Source organism: Cyprinodon variegatus, unplaced genomic scaffold (assembly GCF_000732505.1).
Source record: "Cyprinodon variegatus isolate N-32 unplaced genomic scaffold, C_variegatus-1.0 Scaffold1154, whole genome shotgun sequence".
Lineage (NCBI taxonomy): Eukaryota > Metazoa > Chordata > Actinopteri > Cyprinodontiformes > Cyprinodontidae > Cyprinodon > Cyprinodon variegatus.
The window spans coordinates 146,301-169,573 of record NW_015151607.1 but is presented as its reverse complement, the minus strand read 5'-3'; the positions used below and the strand labels follow the sequence as shown (position 1 = coordinate 169,573).

The 23,273-nt window shown below is 37.4% G+C and overlaps 1 protein-coding gene across 1 annotated transcript in view; it reads right to left on the bottom strand.

Annotated features, from left to right (window-relative positions):
- Positions 1 to 23,273, bottom strand: part of pappa2 (pappalysin 2) — an 89,318-nt gene that overhangs the window by 24,791 nt on the left and 41,254 nt on the right. Inside the window, exons 14-25 of the mRNA XM_015400847.1 lie at positions 21,351 to 21,547; positions 16,416 to 16,526; positions 13,042 to 13,177; positions 12,680 to 12,854; positions 12,292 to 12,357; positions 12,113 to 12,209; positions 10,786 to 10,963; positions 9,526 to 9,739; positions 6,637 to 6,805; positions 6,390 to 6,522; positions 5,612 to 5,733; positions 1,340 to 1,411 (exon numbers count right to left, since the gene is read on the bottom strand). Of these exons, the coding sequence (XP_015256333.1) occupies positions 1,340 to 1,411; positions 5,612 to 5,733; positions 6,390 to 6,522; positions 6,637 to 6,805; positions 9,526 to 9,739; positions 10,786 to 10,963; positions 12,113 to 12,209; positions 12,292 to 12,357; positions 12,680 to 12,854; positions 13,042 to 13,177; positions 16,416 to 16,526; positions 21,351 to 21,547 (1,670 nt within the window). The remainder of the gene's footprint in view (positions 1 to 1,339; positions 1,412 to 5,611; positions 5,734 to 6,389; positions 6,523 to 6,636; positions 6,806 to 9,525; positions 9,740 to 10,785; positions 10,964 to 12,112; positions 12,210 to 12,291; positions 12,358 to 12,679; positions 12,855 to 13,041; positions 13,178 to 16,415; positions 16,527 to 21,350; positions 21,548 to 23,273) is intronic.

Below are 23,273 nucleotides of genomic sequence, written 5' to 3'. Positions count from 1 at the left end.
ATGTATGTATGTATGGATAAAAGAACAGTTGGGCAGATGAAAAGACAGATAGATAGAGGGACCAATGGTTGATGGATAAAAGGATTGATCAAGGCAAGTATTGCCTTTAAATTGCCCTACATTGTCAGGTTGCATGTACATGTTTGTGTGTCTCAGTGCTGCTCTGCCATTAACCAATGACCTGCCCAGGTTGTACCTGACCTTTCGCCCATAGATGCTTTAAAGAAGCATCAGAACGATTTTATTTGATAGACAAGCAGTAGAAGATGGATGGGCGGAAGGACAGGTGGAAGATGAGCGAACAGGCTTCCAAACTGGTTTTCAGCTACTCAAGGTTTTTTTTACATTTTTCTAAATTTCTTTTTCTTGTTTGTTTTTTAAAGGGTGGGATGATTGGGGGAGTTGAATTGTAGAATTTTACAAATATCCATATATTTACTAGAAAACTGATGGTGCCAGAGTGTCACACAACAGGAAGTAATCCTTTCTCTAAAGACCAGCTCTTGGATGCACTGTGATTTTTTTGTTTTTTTAACTAAAGCAGAAAAATTTAAAAACATTGTGTCAGGATAAATAATTATTCCATATCTAACAGAATCCAGTGATCAATTCATTTTCCTTTATCAGATAACTCATTAGGCTTGGCAGGCACAGTAACATTTGGAAACGTTAGACTCTCTGGAAGGAAAGCTCTTTGGATATATTTTAAAAGGATTCTTCTGAAGTGCAATGCGAGGATATCAGTTTCAGCATGAGATTTTTCTTTGTGAAATATGAACCATATTGCACTGGCTCCAGTACTTTAAGTAGTGATGACAACAAGGACAGAGTGTGTTTTGCCTCATGTTTGGTATTACTGGAAGGGTTTGGCCGGGGCCACAACATCTAATGAGGTTATTTCTAAAAAATGGTTTAATCTTATTAAGTAAAACAAAAACCTCTACTTATCAGGATTAACAAAGAATGAAAAGAGGAACTAAGGTTTCCTTGAAGTTGACATCTTATATGTTCCAGAATACCATAGATATATGCAAAAGTAAATCCACACTAGTCTCACTTTTTTACAGTTTTGTTTTTCACATTTTAAAATGCTCTAAAAATATCCAATCTGTGACAGGCAGAAGATAAAAATGCTAATTCAGGCACACTCTACTCTAGTGAATCATGGTATTTGGCAAAACAATCAGTCTACACTACAACAGATGCTGTTATGAGCTTAAAACCTTGGTGAGACTGAAATTTGGATGGAATTTTGTTTTCTTTCAGTGTTGGCTTCAGTGAGCAAATATATACTTTAAAGGAAAACAATGTTGTATGTCCAAAACTCCCTTGAATTTACCTCACATGACTGGATACAGTGGATGTTTTCAGGGTCAGGATACCACTTCATCTTCCCGGTGCAAATTATGCTCTAAAAACAAACACAAAGCATATAAAAGTATTTACTGAAATGTTTGCATAGCATTTAATCACAATCATGTTTAATTGAGTTTTTGTGATGTTGACATTAAATTCTAGATAGCTAAAAAAAACAATTAGAACACTCAAAGGTGTTGCCTTATTATTGGTATATAATACAATATTCATATGGGCATAGCTATGGGTAGATAAGTTGCTTTGTCAAAGTGCTATACCCATTTAAGTAATTTTGAGTCACTGACTCAAAATACGTGTACTGCATGATTATAAAATGAAAAGAACAGTTTGTTTTTTTATCTGACAAGTGCAGAGTGTGTTTGCTTTTCTGCCAGTGTGTTTGCTACACCAACTTTCTGCATTTACAGAGTAATCTCGCTCATTCTTCTTAAATAATAACTGAAGATTTGGACTGAGCCGTTCTTACACAGGGATATGCTTCAATTTAAACCAAATGTCACGTTTAAAATTGCTGTTTGCTCGACACACAAAGGTCCATGTGGAAAACTGCATTTGCAGCTTTTTCCTCATGTACCTAATATTCTGGTCGACTGTAGGGGGACGTGTACGGCATGCTTATAACACCACACAACATGCAGAAGTAGAAACACTGTTTATTTAATTTTTAGAGTCTCTTTGTTTCAGCAAAGAGACAGAATTTTTTCTTCCAAAAGTCCTTCTCAATCTGTTGATCATAGTAATATTTTTTATTTGTTTAGATGTTTATATTGACAAACCCTCGTCAGTAAAAATGTCTGTCGTCCTCTGTGTTTTTCCAGCTGGAGTTGTTCGCGTTGTTTCAAATTTTCCCTAGGAGCGCCAGAACTGTTCTGTTGAAATTTTTGGAGGCTCACAAGATACATCTTTGATTCTCCTTTATTTTGCTCCAGCCATTCTCCTTAGATCAGCTCTAATATCGTCAATATCCAAGCCTGAAATGACCCTCAGAAAAATCCTGCAGCTACCACCACACATTGATACTGTGAAAAAGTTATCAGAGAACCTTCTTCCATATGCGGACTTCCCTACAAAGTTCATCACAAATGAGACTTCTTATTGCTGTTTCTCGGCTATGATTTTCTTCCTGGTCCCTCTCATTGTGCCATGATTTGTGGAATGTACCACTTATAGCTGGACAGTTATTTAAAGCTTCTAAGGTTTTATAACCCAAGCATGCCCTCCAGTAGTCCATAACCCAATCCTAAACCTGTCAACTGGGTCCTTTGGTCTCCATGACGCCTAATTTTCACTTATATTTTCTAACAAACCTGTAATACCTGAACAGAACAGCTGGATTTTTACTGAGATTTAATACATACTGTACAGGTGCTAACTAGTTGGATGATTTCTGAAATAATTTTGATGTTTTAGTTTGATTGAGAAGAATGAACAAAAACAAGCTGAATATAAACATACTAGGGATTTTTTTTATTACTTTCCCTTTATTCAGATGTAAATCAATAAATACAATTCTAAAGATATGCGTAACAGTTAGCATTTTTAAATATGGAAAATTATATATATATAAAAAAAATCCCTTCAAAGCTTTGAATACTTTTACACTGTCTTTTTTATAACAGGGCTGTGCTGTCCTACTTTAAAAGAGCGACATTTAAAAGATAAAACGCTTGGGTAGATTATTCTTTAGTTTGAGATCAGCATAATAAGAATTTTCTCAACCTAAACGTAAAATTCCTCATTTTTGCAGTGAACTTTTGTGAGGATGAGATCTTGTGATATATATTTGACCTCAGTAATTTACAAGGTGGACAGCAGACAGCTGATTGACTAGCAAATATGGATACAGAAACTGGATCTTCCCCTTGGGCTTTCCTGTACAGCCTGACATCGCAATAAAGACCAGGCTCTGAAGTTTTCAAGATAACACAATGCCTTGAAATCGCGAGGCAGTGCCAAAGATATGGCGTAAGTAATCAGACCTCAGTGCAAGTATTTAACCTTGGCAAAGAAGGACAAACAGGCTGGCTGGCTGACTGACCACCCAAAAGTAAGGCAAAAGTAAAGCAGCACAAGCAGCAACATCAACGTGGAAGTGATTTCTAAGATATGCTATTGAGTAACATAATCCTCCTTTCGAGCAAAACAAGTGCAGAGACTCAGACCCATGATCTTACATTCCTTTCTCTCGCTGCTTTGTATACATTGTGTGTTTGGGAGACGTGTGCAGTTTCTAAAAGACTTGACGTCAACTGAAACCTTTACCCGCGCTATCTCCCTCGGATTTCCAGTAATACAAAAACACTTGAACTAAATCAAACAAGCATTTACACACACAAGGTGGATTTTATGATGTGATTAGCTGGCACGTCAGGGAATAAAACTATTTTTCAAGAAAACTCTTTTAAGATTAAATCTAATATCTGATATGAAACATATCTGGCTGTGCATGTATCCATTAGTTCCAGTCTAGTTTTGATCCCTGGGAGCAGCAGACAGAGGTAGGCCCTCAGCCTCCAGCTGCTATTAACATTCTGCATAGCGGGACTCCGTCTGACACTAGGCTGCGAGTTCTTGCCACAGCTGCTGTCTTATCAACTCTCTGAGCCACATAAAGGTGTAACTATATATCCACATTTTCTGACAACTAATGCTTCTCTATAAGCTATTATTAAAAGCCTACTAAGGTTGAATCAAAAGAAACAACACATCATTCCCTGTGCAAAACATGGTGGTGGCAGAATTGTGCTGCAATGGAGATGTTTCTTTTCTTCATCAGAGGCTAATAACTATAAATTGATCCTAAAAGGAAACCTGTAGTAGGTCTGCTGATAGCTTTAAAATGATTAATAGTAACATTTAAGGCATTGTAAATTGCAGTATGTGGCAATACGCAAAAAAATTTTGCATATGTTTTTTATTTGCTTTTGATTTAAATTTAAATTTGTAACAACAGCTCTGGTATGAAATGCATTTTGTCTCTTAGACATGTGGGCAAAAAAATTGATTGATATTTTCTTTCTTTCACAGATGTTTTTAAACCTCCATCTAAGTTGTGAACAGACTTTGTGCTCGTCGGCTACGTTTTTTTTTAGGGCAAGGTTTATTCATTGCTGCTTGCAATTCAGAGCACCAGATGTTTGCATGAATTATTCATTCTGATGGGTGCTTTGCTGTAAAACTTTCAGGTCTGTTTGTCAGCAGATCGGCTTTCATGGCATCCAGTACAAGTTGCTTGGCAGCCAGTAAGCAAAAACAACTACAGTTTAGTAATAATTGCCATGAGTTTCCAAATAGTAGCAAAACAAAAAAAACCACAACTGGAGTTATTTTAACTAATAAAAAGCTATCTGTTGTTTCACCGCGTCCAGCCTCATTAGGAAAGAAATAAAATATACTGGGACATAAATGAGATGAGATTGGAAAGCTGATTTTTACAGCACTTTGTTCCCTCCGTTCTGTTGAAACAAGGGAAACATTGAAATATATCTATTTTCAACTGTACTCAATGTTAATATTATTAAGTCCTGTATAGCATGAGACAAAAAAAATCACAATAAACTGATATAAAACTACACATATGGACATTTTAGTTTAATACCCTGCTTTAGTGAAGCAATGAGACTCACTTGGTGTGTTATTCTATAGTAAAGTTTTTTTTTTTTAAACAAAGAATAAAAAATAACAAATTAGATGTTAATTATTCTATCCAGAAAATAGAGCTAATTTTAAAAAATTAAACAACCATTTTTATTTTCCCCCTAGTGGTTACAGTGCTAATGGAGTTATCTAGGTACTATAGTATATATATTATTGCTTAAAAAAAAAAAAAAAAGCTTTGTTATTAGCATATAGTAATTTTTTCATCTGATTTCCTTGTTTTTGATCTGGTCTTTATTAAGTGACCCAAATTTGATCTTCTGTACACATACATAAGGTTTTATAAGCAGATATCAGCTGGTTAATTAAATTATCCCCTTATAAGAAATGTGCTGTAGTTTTAAAGCGAAAGGAGAAGTTGGAATGTTTCTCTATAATCTCTCCAAAATGATTTTAAACAGTATGACAGACATTGCTTTTAGTTCAAAACTATTGGCCTTTCCCAATATAAGATAACATTTATGATGTATTCTAAATTTGAAAGAATTCTAAAAAGAAGCAAATAAAAGTAAACAATGGAGAATAAAGTTGGGTTTCCTCAGAGCACTGGATCAATGAGCTCATCTGTCTCTCTCACCTGTACTGTGGTGGGCAGCATCCAGTGCTTCAGAGTTCCAGGTGTAGTTCCATTGGATAGAACCACTGGGTCATGCAGATCCATGTTTAGGGCCACAACACATGATGGGTAGCACACATCACCTGAAAAGAAAAGGGTGATGAAAACAATAACCAAAAAGACAACTTTTAAGGAACTAACAAATTGTGCTTAACAGGAAGCCAAGTTGGGGTTTAAATTAACTCAAAAGGCAGCAGGCATGTTGTCTGCAGCCCCTAATTTGTTTGACTGTTTTTTTTTAAAACAAACATAAACTGGTAACTATTATTGTTGGCTTTCAAAGAGAAGAGCATGTTTGATTCCCACAAGACTCTGAATCCATCCTGATTTTTAATATCTGATTTTGTCAGCTCTGGTTTTATAATCAGGTTCAGAATTTCTTGTCTCCCAGTTTATCAAGAGTCATCTTTCCAGATGTTTATTTTTTATTTTTTTCTTGATATTCCTAATGGCGTCTGGGCCATGTTTTTACAGCATGAGCTCAAAAATTACTTAAAATTGAAGGAAATCAAGGAATGCTAAAAGAAAACTGGAAGTGCCTTTAGTGTCAGAACAAAAGTAAAGACTTTAATGTTGACAAAATGATGCTGCAACACCAACATAATGCTTTCAGAGCACTCATGAACGCGATTATAAAACAGCTATTATTAAAAAAGGAATGAAAAATCTGTTTAGGAACAGTTATTTGGTAATTAACTTGCAACAAAAAAATAATCAACCTAAATTGGGTTTGGCTCACCAATATTCATGCCCTGGTCACAGCTGTATTCAACATAGTTAAGATTGGAGGGAGCAGAGCATGAACCCTGGAGCTTGGAGCACATGGTGAACTCTGCTGTCCATTTACCATCCTTATTGCAGCGAATTTCACTCTAAAAAGTAGAAAAGGCAAAATATACAATTAATGCTCCAGATAGAGCCTTGATTAGTAAAGCAAAACTTACTGTTCATGGAAATAGACAGAGAAAAAATTCTGGAAACGTTACATTTTCGGTGGCTTCGGGGCACTGCAGGGTGCAGCGGCTGTTGTAGTGAAGGCCGTTAGTGCAGGTGTACATGCCCTGGAACACATCTGGCAGGGCTGGGCAGGATATTGGCTCACAGCCATTTTCCTCCCACTGACCATCCTCCAGGCACTCTAATTTAAAGTATTTCCTACAGAAAATCAAATATTTAAATACAATTCATGGTACACATCCATTTTTACAGTCTCTGACGTGAAATCAGACTCAAATCTTTGTTCTTTCAGTCAGCTAGGATGACAAAAAATATTTAAGTTGCTAAATGACAGAAAATCCTTTAAAACAAATTTTATTCTTTATTTTGTTTTTCAAAATTCAGAAGTTTACGTATATTTCTTTATCTTCTTGGCCAAATATTCTGAGTGCTCTCTGGCACTCAGAATACTCAGGTCTCTGGCTAATTTTGCGTAACAAAACTGGTCAAACTAAATCATGCCTACATGCTGCCTTGCTCAAGGCTAATTTAGAGAGAATAAGTAACCAAGAAATCAGAGTCATGTTTTTGGACTCTGGGAGGAAGCTGGAGTACACAGAGATAACCCACACATGAACAGGGAGAAATACCGCAGGTCAGTAGCGAAACTTAGGCTTTAAGACAACAGTTCCACCAACCTCACCTCCATGCAGGCTGTAACAGGATCCACTTGCATGTAACCTATTTGCAGTATTTAAAATCAAACCCCTCTATGGTCTATCACACATACGTGCAAAAAATCCTATTAAACATGTGGCGCATTACATGTTCTACAAAGAATACAAAAAAGCATAATTAAGTGCAGTAAACCCAGCATGCTGAGATACAACATGAGATTCCCAGAGGTTTATCGCAAGAAAGTCAAGACTGTGGATTTAAAATATTTATGATTTAATAGCAAAAATATGACTGTTTCCAATTAGGAGCAAAATAGATCCCCTCTCTGGCCCCAACAGCATGTCAAAGCAAAAATATGTTATATCTGTTAATAAGGGTCTACGTTCTAAAGTCAAGAGGAAAACGCCATTTAAGGCTGTTTAATGATCGCTCATGTTCACTTTCACATGCTGGACTAATCAAGCATCATGGGTTATTAAATAGTTTACACGTATGTTTGACAAGGTGTAACTCATAAAGCCACCCCCCTACAAACTACTACTAAAATAAATTGTTCTTAACCTTGTTAAATGGAATTGTGATAGAAAATAAACCTATAAACTGTATAGTTTTATAGCCTTTTCATGCAAGCACATATAGGTTGATGTTTGTTATGAGGCAACTATAGATCACAACATTGAACGGTGCCTTCAAAAAGTATTCACACCCCTGGAACTGCTTCTCTTTTAGTCTCACCAGCTTCAGTGTATTTCACTGGGATTTTTTTTTGTTATGTAAGTTAATGGAGGTTTTAAAATTTTTAAATATAAAAATCTAAAAACCATATTTTTCATTAATGTTTTACACTACAAATCTTTTCTGAATGTCTACCAAGTGCTTTACATCTTTGCATGGGGTTTGGATTTGACCGTGTAAACGCTAACAATGGAGCTGTAGCTGGATGAGGATAGCAGTCCAGTCTTTTACAGACTAGCAGATTGTCTGGCCTTGCCTTGCTTGTAGCTCTATTAATCTATTCATCAGTTCTGACCAGCTTCTTAAAAACAAACCCTCAAATTTCGCTGCTTAATCATAATATTGGGTTTCTACCATGTGTGTTACATCACAATGCGAGAAGCTTTGTCTCTTTTTTTTTTTTTTAAGCACAGCTTCTTACAAACATCTTTTTCAGTAATGAGTACCTAGTCATTATCATTACAATCAGTTGCTGAAATGGTGAAGAGGCTATGCAAGGTGCGGTACTATTTTATGTATCCCATCCACCCATCTTCTTCCGCTTTAGTAGGGAGGCCCACACGTCCCTCACCCCAGCCACTTGGGCCAGCTCCTCGGGAGGATTCCCAAGGCGCTCCCAGGCCAGTTGAGAAACATAGTCCCTCCAGTGTGTCCTGATCTCCTCCCGGTGGGACATGCCTGGAACACCTCACCAGGGAGACGTCCAGGAGGTATCCTAATCAGATACCCGAGCCACCTCAACAGGCTTCTCTTGATGTGGAGGAGCAGCGGCTCTACTCTGAGTCCTCCCTGGATGACTGAGCTCCTCATCCTATCTCTAAGGGAGAGCGCAGACACACTACGGAGAAAACTAATTTCAGCTGCTTGTATTCGGGATCTCGTTCTTTTGGTCATGACCCGGAGCTCATGACCATGGATGAGAGTAGGAACGTAGATCGACCGGTAAATCGAAAGCTTTGCGTTTTGGCTCAGCTCTCTCTTCACCACAACAGACCGGTACAGTGCACGCTTCACAGCAAACGCCGTACCAGTCCACCTATCGATCTTCCCCTCATTTGGGAACAAGACCCCAAGATACTTAAACTACTCCACTAGGGGCAGTACATCCTCCCCAACCCGGAGAAGGCCCTCTACCCTTTTCCAGCTCAAGACCATAGCCTCTGATTTGGAGGCACTAATCCTCATCCCTCGCCCTGATGAAGCCCATAGAACCACATAATCTGCGAATAACACAGGCGCAATCCTAAGGCGTTCTTATGTATCCCAGTTATATTAATTTCAGGTTTGGCTATTAATTGTTGCTTTAAGTACCTAAATTGATTAAAGCAAACTGTAATGCGCAGTTTGTCATCAAATTTGATCAAGCACAGAGTTTACCTTATTCTTTGTGCATAAAGAGAAAAATCAGTTTTTAAAATTAATGAATATATACCAGACTATCAAAGCAGTGTATAGATAAAAAGGAATCCAGTTTTCTCTAGGGTATGAGTAGAAACCTTCTACCTAATGCATACTAAGCTGCCTACCTTGGCTTCTTCTTTTTAAGACTCCCCCGCAGGTAGAAGCCTGTGCTGCATCTGTAGCGACAGAAGGACCCGACATCGTGTCCTGAAGCCAGACAGTCTGCTGTGAGCAGTCTGGAACTGGGAATGTTTGGAGCTTCAGGGCACTCGATCTTGCAGTAGGCCTCTGGGAAAGACCACAGACCATCTTCCAAACAAGTTAGCCTATCACTGTCACCTGAGAGGTAGAGAAACACAGATATGTAGGATATTGGAAAGAATTGAAGAGAAGGATAGTCAAATGTAATTACAGGCAAAAGGCAAATCTTTTTTAGCCTATATTTATATGCTTTATTTAAACTAACCAAGTGTTTCAAACCATCATAAAAGCCACACCAACTACTATTAAAGAAATATCTTCATTGACATATCTGAACAAAATAAAAACAATGTGCAGACAAAGGAAAATAACCTTTTGTTTAAAAATACCCCCATCATAACCATCTAAGGTATGCTGAAAATATTAGAACTGTATTGCAAGCTAACCCTTATAAATGCCCCAAGCCACACATCAACAACACAATAAAATTAAGAAAGAAAATAAATGTTGGTGACCTTTCACCCATATGTGTTTGGATTGAACCATAAAAGAAAAATCAAGTGTTAATTTTTGGCTTGAATAAAAATTGTAATTATGAGTGTTATAACACCGTCAGCCTTAAAAAACGCCTTACGGGTCTTATTACATCATTCACATTCTACTACCTAGGAGCCGTACTGTAGTTCTGTTGATAAGAAGCTAATCTGGAAAAGATTGAGCACATTTTTGTGCTTTTCCTGCTCTGTGATGCATGATGACCTTTAAATGTGTTTACGTGAATCAAAAGCCAACATTTTAAGTATGCCTGCATACTTACAGACCGCAATATAGTTCTTTTGCAGACGTAAGAAAAAGCTCATGTTAGAAGCAACATTCTTACAGTGACTTTTCCATCCATGAATCAAAAGTCTGTAAAAAAGACACCTATTTTATCTCAGCAGACATGGTCAGCTGTGCATATCTAGACTCACCACTGTTATTGTGAAGCCCTAGTATAAAAGAGATGATCAAACAGTAGGCATGGTTAATCAGACATAAAACTGTGGAGTATTCATTTATTGAGATATGAAATGCCATTTGTGACAATAGATAGTTGATGATGACCTAAAGACTAACAACATCAGATCCACTTTAGCTTGCATAAAGTTAGAAAGAGGAATGAATGCGATAAAGTTCAGAGTCACCTTGTAGTATGGCCGGGGGGCCACAGGTAAAGGAACACTGTTTGGCAAAAGTGGTTCCCCAAGGGCAGCTAAAAATGGCATGGTACACATGAGACTGATCAGGGAATCCACAGTCCAGAGGCTCACAACTGACGACACGATCCCAAGAACCATGTAAACAATCCAGCTCGATCGTTCTCTGTAGTCAGAAAAAGGAACACAGTGCTTATCAGAACTTTGACTTTTAATTTGGGGCTTTATAAGACACATTTTCATATTCAAGGTTGGAGTAATTATATAACAAATGGTATTAGTGAATTCTAAAAAAGAAGAATAAGGTAAATTAGACAATTACATTTCCAGGCTTAGACAAGATGTTGTTCAACCTTTTGAAGAGATCAAAATATTCACAACTCTCATCAGAAATAGAAGATGGATGTGTTCCTCATACAAGCCTGGATTTCAAGTATTGGGTATAAGACAAGGAACAAAAAGAGTATAGGCCAAAATAAAGAAAAAACTGAGTGCAAGTGAATAAATATATTTTAATTGACATACTTTTGGTGACTGAATTCATCTATTGCTCAGAATTAAATATTGCAAATTAAGGTTGGTCGATATGTAAACATTTTTCAACCGATATTCATCCGTCCAACAAATGTCGATGGACGATATATTCGTTTTGTGTGCAAAGACAAGCAAACCCTCAGAGCGCGTCTTCTGCAACGCTGGTAATATTGTGCAGTGTGTGCCAACTGCTAATACCCAATAGGGTAAACATGCTTGTTTTCTTGTCAAAAAATTTGTCCAGTGGAAATACTTTTTTTTTTCTTCCAGTTCTTCTGACCATGTTATGAGACATTTTAGTTTTGTGATAATTATTGATTTATCTGAAGAACTGAACCCTGCTGTTAAAAAAAACAAACAAACAAATAAACAACTAATCTGTGATTTGGTTTAGTTCTTTCTTTCTGTCTTAAATTTAAGTAGATAAATCAATGCTGCACGCTGGTACCAGGGGAAAAATCCGCAGCTGGAAGGAGTTTGTGTGTACCCTTAAAAACAGCATTTTGGTGGGGTTTTTTTGTCATGGGCAGTGTCAACAATATAGAAATCGCCCTTAAAAAAACAATTGTTAAAGGGCTGACTCTATCATCATTGGTCGATAGGTTCGTCCAATCACCCAAACTTATTCCAAATATTTTGAAAAGAAATTATTAATTTACATCAGACTTGACAGTTTAAATGCATTAAAAAGTCAACCCAATGTCTATCAAATATTCATTGCTAACAAATGGGACAAATAAATCCTTACAATGGAAGTCTTAGGACATTTAGTGGGCTTTACCTGATGTGGATGAGTCCCCCTGCCACTGAGAACAGTGATACTGTAACCACGGTGACACTTCACAGAGCAACGGGAGGCTTCCCCTCCTCCAGTACATCTACAGAGACACATACAGGGTGTATTGATGGCCCTTTGTATGTTGATTCTAAAATCTCAGTCTTTCATGCTAAAAGGCCTACCTGATGGAAGCGTGCTTTATCTGTGGAGGACTGCAGCTGTCAATCTGACAAGGCTGCTGCAGACAACTGTTGTAAAAGTGAGGGAAGGACAAAGAGAGAGAAGCAGAGAAATGAGAAGAAGATAAACACAACAAATGTCAAGTCCTGCTTCATTCTGCTGAAATCAGATCAGAGCGACACTCCTCGGTTTCAGAAAACAAAAGCCCAGAGAGAACAGGGAGTTAAAGGTTACGTTAATATTTTTTGTGATGTGTTTCCATTCTGGTGCCTGACTGTTAGTTTCTTACACTTAAATAGGAACTACTATATTTCAACTAGCTTTAATGACTTTGTGTGTGTTTGTATGAGAAGTAGGAAGTTGTGGGAGAGCCCACCCTCTGATGCGCACCCGGTGAGGGCGAAGGTGCTGAAGTGGCAGGAAGTCCTCAGGGCCACTGCTCTCACTGCCACATAGGGGGAAGAGAAGAGGAGGATAACAGCGGATGTAGGAAAGAAGGGCTGGGAGAGATCGTGGGTCACATTCACCACCAGCGGGTTCCTATAGCATGAGAGGACATGTGTCCCTGGATAGATAGAAAGAAAGGTTTCAGGATAGAGTAAATGTGTCTGTTTATTTGGTTTGGTTTGATTTTAGTCACAGAAACAACAGCATACATCATACGTCTCTAACAAGTTTAACTATTGGAGATTTACGCAGCATCTAATTTCTGAACAGAAAGCATGTAAAAGAAGCTAAACTAATGTAATTACCTAGTGAGTGATTCTTGCCAGTGGTGTCAGACAGGAGGATGGTGACTGTTCTCCTCCATGGCTCCCCAGACCACGAACCATCTGAGGCCAAGTAAACCATCACAGTAGCTGCCACGCCAGGATGGAGGAAGCCCAACTGATCCAAGGTAGAGAAAAGACAGGATGAGTAAACCCGTGTGAATATAAGTGTAGGGGCTAAGCCGACGCTTAAAGCCAGTGGAGTGTTTTTAAACCGGAATCTTATGGTTGACGCGCTTTGCCAGGGTGAGATGGTGAACAGGAAATGTCCAGATGCTGTTTTGCTGTTTAAAGGCTGATTTATTCCCACTCTTGCTGCTTACAAAACAAAAGAATTATACAACAGTCAGCTGTGAGTTGACAGCGTTTCCTCGCCACACGCATCAACCATAAGATTCCGGTTTAAAAACACTCCAGTGGCTTTAAGCGTCAGCTTAGCCCCTACCAATAAAGTCAAACCGATTTGACTAATTGTTTGGGTGAAATATGTTCAAGCATTTAGTGTTCATTGATCAGGCAGGTATGGACACAGGACAGAGAGCAAAGAGGCCTTAGAATAAAGATCACTGAACACAGTGTGGTTTTCCAACAAACAAAATCTAATATCGCTCATTTCCAACTTCATTGTCAAACCAGACCAAACTGTAGAGTGAACAGAAGAGAAGGGGGCATAAAGGAGGACTCAGGAATCTGGGTAATCATGAGAGATTATGAAAAAGGTTATAGATTCCAGTCTCTGTGCAAATCATGTAAAATGTTAAAGAATAAGTAACAGGTTAAAAAAGAAGTTATCGTACTCTATGCAATGACCTTGTCAGTAAAATATCTAAGAGTTGGCTAACACTACGTAGATTACTTTGTTTTGAAATTCATGACAATATGCAGAAATAAAATTAGACTAACTTTAATCCCCCTCTCTGATGACACCACAAAGTTTTCTCCCTTTCTGAAGTAAGCAGACTGTATGTCATCCTCAAAAGAAATCAGTTAAGAGTATTACTTCCAGGAAACGTTAAGAGCCTTGTAGAAAAGCAAAAGTTCTTCCAAACAAAATACGGCTAATTGAGACGGCTGCTTTTTATAGAGCTGGCAGAGAAAGATGAGAGTAGAAGGCTGAGGGATGCTTTTCAGACAGCCAGACTCGAAATTTTAGACGAGGGAGCTTCTTGAGACAGAAGGAACCTAAAGGAAAAGGAGATGGTTCATGCAGAGCTGGCAGACACAGGTGCCATAATGAAGGGTTTTCAAGACAGCCTAGCATGGAGGTTCCAGAGACGGGTTTGATAAAGAGGGCCTCCGAAAAAGAAAGCAGATGATGAAAAGATGAGCCATTCAACAAAGTAGTGGAAAGCATTAAACAAAAGATAAACATGATTGAGTATCTGCAAATAAGAAAAGAACCAAAATTATAGGGGATCCTGCAGTCCGGAGAACAAAAGACAAGGTTGTGAGAGATTTTAATGAAATCAGCAGCTGGTCTGCACTAAATCTGGCACCATATAGTTGATTGATGTAAATGTGGGGCTTGAACCATGAAAACATTGGAGAAAAATATACATATATTATGTATATATCGACACATTAAGTCTGAAACAAGGAGCCAAGTTTGAGTCAGAATCAATGTAAAGCAAAATGCAATCATGAATGCTTGAGATATATTGAATAAATAGCTAAGCAAGTGCAATACTTTGGAAAAGTATTCACACCGATTGAACAGTTTGCACTTGTATAGAAACCAGAGTGAGGATCATTTTTACAATTTCAACGTCACAATGAGGACCAGTCGTTGTAAAGTGAGGACATGTTGCTGGTCCTCACAAGGTCTAGGGCTAATCTGTCAGTTGTGTTAGGGTTAGGTATGCATTGGTATTTTTTAGGTTTAGGGTTAGTTTTAGGGTAAGGGCATAGAAAGGGTTGAGAATGACTGAAAGTCCATGGAGGTCAATGGGAGTCAACACATGGTCATCACTACACATAGCAGAACAAATGTGTGTGTGTGTGTGTGTGTGTACGTGTGGGAGTGTATTTATTACATGGTATGGACCATCTTTCATAAATTTAAGCACATTGTGAGGACCGAGTGCTCTAGTGGGTACCAGTGTCTGGTCCCGATGGGTACAAATGCTTTGTAAGGCTTAATTGTGTTAGGTTTAAGACTAAGGTCTGAATTGCATTTAGGTCAAGGATTAGGATTAAGTTTGAACCCATAATGGTTAGGGTTGGGGTAAGGGTCACTGTTAGGCTGTGGAAATAGGTTAGAAATGAATGGAAGTTCATTCAAAGTCCCCCAAGGATTGAGAACCAGGCATGTATGTGTCTTTCTGTGTGTAGAATCTGGAATTTTTAATTTGATTAAAAAAATGTTTTTATTTTTTAATCAAATTAAAAAAATTTGATTTTAATTAAAGTTTAACTCACTAAAAGTATGTATTATTAAATAAATGATTCAACAGATAATCAACAGATTGTTCATTGCAAAAGTAATCAATAGCTCCACTCCGTCCCTGACTAAACCCTAATGAACCTGCAGAACTGGCCCAACTTGAGTGTATTGTTCTGTAAATAAACTAGTTCTGTTTGAATTGAAAAGTAGCGTTATTTTTTTTTTCACCTTAAATCCCAGTAAAATAAAAGGAATTTGTGGTTACAATGTGACTAATATTAAAAAGATGAAACAGTATGATTACTTTTACGTGAACCAGGATAAGAACGCTGACTGAGCATCCTATTAAAACCTTCCTGTCCAAATAACAAGTCCCTCTTTTTTCATGCTTTTCTATAATGCAATTTTAATGACAGAGTAAAATGAATATGTATCATTCTAAGTAGACTGGTAAATGATTTATTATTCTACACCATTTGTTAAATCCATAATATAACAAATGAACCAATTATGATAAAAAGGCCTATTAATGATCATTTTTGTAACAATTACCCCTTCATCTGCCAGTATTTTAACAACAGAGGAAACGTTTTTGTTCTCTAATTAAGAAGAATGAGTTAATTATGCAACACTTGGTGTTTTTCTATTAATACAATGGCAGTGATTGCTACTAGAAGGTTTAGATGATTAATGCCCACTGGGTAAAAAAATACAAGGACACCTTATAGGGAAAAAATAAGAAGGGAGTTAATCATGATTTAATTATCCACAGATCATTAGAACCCTCAATTTACATGACCTTGAAAATATGTAACCATTGTTACAAAAGCATTGTATGATTCATGTAATTGATAGAAAGTTAAAAATATGTGCGTGCACAGAGGTTCGAGCCAGCCATCCGCTCAATCTAACCATATTAGCCACCCACAGTCATTCAGCGCATGGGTAAACACACAAGGTGAGGTTCGCATACCTTTATCCAGTAAGAATGTTCCAGTCCATTATTTGTGTCAGACTGGGCGGTGCACGGGAACCATGCATCAGAGCGCATGTCGCTCAACTCCAGGTGCTGAAAACTACAAAGCTTTAAACAAAAGAGAGAACAGGGTACAAGAGAAAGGAAACTAATTAATCAATGGCTTTGTGTTAGCATTATACTCAGCCAATATGTTGGAAAAATAGCAGGAAATGATCTAATCCATTTCATAAGGGTTGTAAGGGATAGATCATAAAGTATTTCTTGATTGTGACGTAGAAGAAAATAGAAAGAAAATCCCTTGATTCTAAAAAAGATAGAAATCTGAGTATATTTGTATTCAGCCACCCTGAGTCAACATAAACCACCTTAAGCTATGATTACAGCAACATATGTTTTGGGGAATGTCTAAATTAGCTTTGCACATTTAGAAAGTAAATTTTTTTGCCCATTGTTTTTTGCAAAAATAATTCACCCCAAGCCAGATTGCGTGCAGGTTTCAAGTCTTAAATCAAGGCCTGGACTTTTACCAAGGCCAATGTAACTACTTCTGTAGCTCTGGGTGCGTCCTAGTTTCATCTGATACTGTAGGAGCACCCTATTCTATGAATCTGCTGTCCTATACTTATGTAAAGTTATCCTGTCAGCAAATATTTTCCTATGAAGCTGTGGATCTCTACCTTTTCTCCAAAGTGTACAGAGCCCCATTAAACATTCCAAGCATGGTATATTGTTTCATTACCCTACTCTTTTAACTTCTACTATGAATTGATTTGACCAACTCTATTTAATAATTTGGTGATTCTTGAAACCAGTAATTACTATTTTGTGCCTCTTCATCTAATAAAATCAGTAAACACACTGAAGTTGTAGGTTGTTAAGTGAATAAATGAGAAAAGATTTTTATAGAGACTTTTGCAAGGTTCTGCAAATAAGCCAATTATTTTTGCCGAACACAGATTGACCTGCTTTCTTCCCAATTTTGACTTCTACATTACTGCAGGTCATGTTTGTCTAAATTCCTGGCCAGTTTTTTAGCTGTGAAGCTCATGTTACTAGATTTGATCTGCTTAATATAACATTTGTTTATATTACATATTCAGCTGTTGGTGTAATGCTGTTGTTTTCATGTCAGTTGTCTCGATTACAGAGATGGGAGTTCAGAAGGGTTTGACATTCTATTATAAAGTAGGATTTGGTCACACTGACTTTATTCATGATTCTTGGATCTGTTTTCTTTATTGCATTTCTCTTTCCTTCACAGACACAGCGGCACAAAAACATCCATTTTTTGCCAACTCCGTGATCAGTAATCCTTTGATAATAAAACTACCTTAAAGGTTGTTTTTGTTCTGTTTTACTCTGACAGAACCTCTATTTAACATCTTAAGCCTCAAGAGGTTCTCTTGAGGTCTGTGCTCAAAATAATATGCCCAAATTAAAACAAGATTTTGTAAGCTGTTACAAACTACTTAATGAATCCTAGTGTCAAAAAAAAAAAAGCTGAAGCTGGGTGATTTACCCAAACATTTTTATCCAAGATTCAATCAGTAGTGTAAGTATTATAGCGGCTGCTATTCTTTAAGAGAAAACATGGATGGAACATAGAAAAACAGTATTTTTTCCCTCCATTTACTTGAATTATATACTAAATAAACATTTTAGAAATATCACGAATAAGGCTCCAAATATTTGGAAACCCCAGATCCACATGTAGACTTTACCTGTGCAAATATTCATGCAGCTGAAGTAAACTTACAGTAACAGAAGTTTTAGTAAATACATACTTTGATGCTTGGCCTTTAAGCACAGTTCAGCACATTTTGGCACCATCTACAAACAGGAACATTTCTTGTGTTTTTACTTGCAAAATTCTATTTATATATCTAAAATATCTTGTTAGAGCTGAATATCATTTTTAGATACCAACACTTTTTTTACACAACTTTAATAAAACAAGAAACTCCTATGTTTGACTCTTTAAAGCACATTTGCTGAACATCCAGTGCAGGAAAACTTGAAAAACACACAAATTAAATGATTAAAAATTACCAAAATGTTGTCACAATTTCCAGGGCACTGAGCTTTGCTCATCATGCCACAGCTCAGTTGAACATACGTCTGGGTGATTAATAGAGAAAATTGTTAAATCAAAACTTGTTTGATTATTTTATTTTTGGGAAATTCTGGATTTTTTTCACTAATGCTCTCCTTGTTCTCCCATAGCTTAGAGAGACATCAGTTCCTGTTTTGTTCCTAAATGTGTACTCAAAACTGACAAACTAGCGTACTGTATAATACCTCTAGCTTCAAACATTTAGTGTTATATTTTCATTGTTTGTTGTGAAACATGATTATTTTACTGGCATGTTGAGCTTGAATTTCATTCATTTCATTGCTCTTTAAACTAAGGTCCCCTCCCAGAAGGAATGATTGAAATGAAAGCAAGTTCTTGTATGCAATGCATGTCATTTGTTGTTTTGATTATGAAACTTAAGTGGAAAGCAAAAGAATTGATTAATCCGTTTTTGTTGGACAAAATTGGAGATTACATTTTTAAGCCATATCGGCCAACCGTGACAGATCTGACAATAAATTGTGTTTTATCTTCAGAAAGCCAGCCATCTGGCTCCATCACCAATGCCTGCTTAATATGGTTCAATCACTACCATTATAGAGTGGCACGCATGTTAATGTAGACATGGGTGCTGGCATGGGTTCCCGTGATGGCTCGTATTGTCCTTAAGGGTCTTCCGTTCCTCTGCGGTATAGATATTTTTCTCTGACATCATCTGGCTCCAAAAAATGCTCAACACTAGACAGGTGAGATGCTAAAATCATAGCAGCTTGTGTTGTGTGTAGGGCATCACTGCATTGGATGCCCACCTTATTTTTACAGGGATTTAACTCTAGTTTGGGTTTACAGAAGTTCACATATGCCCCTGTTTATTCATAATTAGCGGATGTAGAATCCAGTTATATCTAACAGTCCCAGTCCCACTTATCACCAACTGGAAAGAGAAGAAGGCGTTTTATGCAAACAGAGGGAATTTTAGCTTTGTCCAGTCAACTAGATATAACTGGGTCTAAGAGAGGAACAATGGATGGAAGAAAGCTTGTAAGAGACACTGGCAAGCAATAGTGTTGAGCAAATATGGCTGCATTGTGGTGGATTTAGTATTTTGACAAAACACAATGTAGAAAAGTTTTACATTAAAGTGATTATTCTTATCTTCTTTTGTGGCTGGGGGAGTGAGAACTTTCAAGTTGCTCAGATGTAAATTGACTCTAATCAAGACAACTAGTCAAAGAGTCAAGTTTTTCTTGAATGCCCTAGTTAAAAAAGCTGTATGGGGAATAGAGACTGACATTTGTCCGGGAATGCCACGGGTCCCGGGATTCTCATGGGATTCCTGCTGGATGGGAGTCAGCATTGGTAAAAATCACGTGATTGGGATGGTACAGGATTACATATTAATGGGAGCGGGAGCAAACCAATAGGAGGTAAAAGGTAAAAGGAAAGGGAGGAGGACAGTGGTATTAAGGAGTGACGGGGTTGCCAGTTGGCCCTAGAGTATATATGACTAATTCCAAGTGGACATGCTTCCAGTCTGTTTTTGACTTCTGGAAGCGAGGTCAGGTGGGCTAGTGCCAGCTTGCCAAGAAGCTTCTAGCAATCCTAGCATTGAGTACTCCTTCTGAGCTTAGTTTCAGAGCAGCTGGAAGACTGATTGAGGAGAGACATTCAAACCTCAGTCCAGAGAACATAGATGCACTCTGGTTCCTGCATAGAAACATATACGCATACATATAAGATTCCTGGACTCATCCAAGAATTTGTTTAATGTTCGAATAATATATTAGTTCTGATAGTAAACCCTAATTAGTTTGTGGATATTTTCTTACAAATGGGCAAGTCTGGAAGTTTATCATATTGAGCCTTTGAGCCATTGATGTATGTTATCTGAATTGTAATGTAATAACCTTATGCACTTTTTTGTTAATTAAGCATATATCTCTTTTTAGGTGCATTTTTATTTTTTAGTTTCAGCAATTTGAAAATTAAAAGTAACTTCATTGTTCAAAGGAAACAATACATTTGTGAAAGGCAGTATTGTGTTTTTTGTTTATTCAAATAACACACTGTTCAGCATAATAAACACGACATCCCCATGGTAAAACACGGTGCTGGCAGTATTATGATGCAGGGAGGTTTTAAATCTGCAGTAAAAGGGAAGTGATCAGAGCTGGTGGGACAAGAAAAGGATTTGAATACAACAAGGTCCTGAAGGACAAACTGGAAGCAAAAGACTTAGAAACTGGGGTGGTGGTTTAACCTCAATCAGGACACAGACCCAAAACTTTAAAGTAATTTGAAGTGGATTCGATTAAAACATATCCATGTGCAAGTTCAAACCTAAATTTGATTAAATCTGTAGGCCCTTACCAGTGTATTTGTCATGATCTTGGCACTGAGGACCGGCTTAATTACTCATTCCATTCACCTGTCTATCTCTGCCCCGTTTCTCATCACTGCTTATCTGATCCACCTGCTTCTACCTCTATTTAAGGTGCTTGCATCCAGTCATCAGGGCCAGATTATTTCTCTCCAGCCTGTGGTGAGAGTGTTTTTATTAACTTACCTTAGTGTTTCTGATTACCTGTTCTGCCTCTCAAACACTGAACCTATCTCTGTAATGACCTGTTTGCCTGACCTGGCTTCGGACTCCTCGACCTCTGAGCCTGCCTGTTCTGATCTGCTTGCCTGAAAACTGGGTCCTTCTGTTCTGAGTCATGAAAGAATTTTCTGTTAGGAGGTGATTTCTAGGAAAACTCCTCTAATATAATCTTTTTAACATTTAAGCAGACATTCTCCTAAAAAGGGATTTGTATAAACCTGGATTCTAAGTATTTCTGTCTTCTGCTTTGTACCTTTGGAAAGGATGGCTCCCCTGTGGCAGCTTGAGCAGGGCAGAGGTTGGGGTCCTGGTGGGAAGCCGAGGCACTGGATGCCCACTGATCTGTGTAGCCTAAAGGTGTGAAGTAACCACAGTCTTGCACGCTTGAGCCCCGCTCAAATTCTTCACACACACCGTCACCGTCAAAGACATAACACTGACTAGGTTCACCTTAGGAGACAAGGAAAAGAAAGAGAATAAGATTTATGAAAGAACACACAGCCTGTTTTTTTCATCTGGCATTGTGCACGCTTCTCTCCCTCTGCCGGCCTATCATCTAAATCTGTTTGTCAGTGAACCAAAACTGAGTAAATCTATTTGGTATTTTCTTTGGCAACTTCCAATGTTAGCCACATCAGCTCAACCATGCCTCTGCTGTCAACAGGCTACAAATTATGGCAAGACATGAACTTTGACTTTAGTTCTTTATCAAAGATTACCGTGACTTTGTGATATTAATAAACCTCATAAGAGACTTAACTTGTTATTTTCATTTCAAAGGCGCCTCAGTGGGTTCTCAGTATCTGTGTGTCAATAACATCATGTGTTACAAAGAACTGTCAAAGCAAACATCCCTTTTTGTTCTAAGTCCAGTAGAAAAGGAAAACACAGACAGTGTGTTATTATTGTGCCCTGTCCTATTTTGGGGATTTTTATTAACTCTGCCTTTATAGTGCCTCAAGAATCCATGAGGGAAAATGGAACTGTTATTAATGCCGGAAGAAAATAACCAGAATATCTCTGTTTCCCCTGTATTTTAAAACCAAAAATTACCTGATTTCTGAGAAAATACTAACTGCAAGTCTTAAATATTGGAGTATTTGAGAAATCCTCTAAACGGCAATATAAGCTGTTAAAACAGTAAATCATGATCACAAGAGCAACACAGGCTGGGATATATCCCATTTATATATTTATATATATTTATGTATATATCCCATTTATATATATTCAGAAAACATGCAAATTGAAACAGAAGAACAAGTATGCCCCTTCTTTGTTAACCTGCAATACGTGATACTGGGCTATGCCTCTGAGAAGGGGGTCCTTAGGGGCAATTTTTGGCTTGGGCAGCCCAGCCAACAATTTTCTAAGCCAAAACTACTTTTTGGGCTACTATATTTATTTATTTATTTTTTTCATTTTTAGTTATATAGCTATAGAAAGGTGAATTTATATACTTTCTCATGCTAAATCAGACCAAGCTTTTTTCTATTTTAACTCTGTTAATATTACCATTTTAATAACTCTGATCAAATAGAAGAAAATTGAATGCACACAATGTCTAAGCCTCTATGCCTCTGGTTTTGCAAAATTTTGCAACTTCTGATGACCGAAGGTGCCATGATCATCTGGTCTTACTTTTATATGCAAGTAAACCCACCATGGATATCACCACCCCATCATACCTTTCAGAAAGGTGAGTGTTTTGTTTCCAGAAGATTAAAGTGTCTTACTGTGAAATATTTCAATAAAAGTACATATGTGGAAACATTTACAAGCATCAGCATAGACTTTGAAGCCTATGTATAGAAAGCATATGGCCAAATTATTAACAAAGTGAAAAGGATAACAAAATGAGCCAAAATGTTTAGCATTGTCTTTTAAAATCTAGACAACAATGCCTAATGTCAAACAAATGTTTGCAAAGTTCTGAATTTCAAGATAATTGGTTGTCTTAATTTCCTCAACAAATAATATTGGATAAAACAGTATGATTGAGGATAAGATACTTTGATACAAGCAAAAGTCTGTCAGTAATAGACAGAAGTGGGTGCTGTGGTTACTGTGGTGAACTCAGTAAAGAAAACAAAACAGGGAAACTGCTAACTGAGAGTGGTAAGTGAAAACCCAAACAAATATTCTTTCTATGACTAAGATGTGAAGCGGAATAATT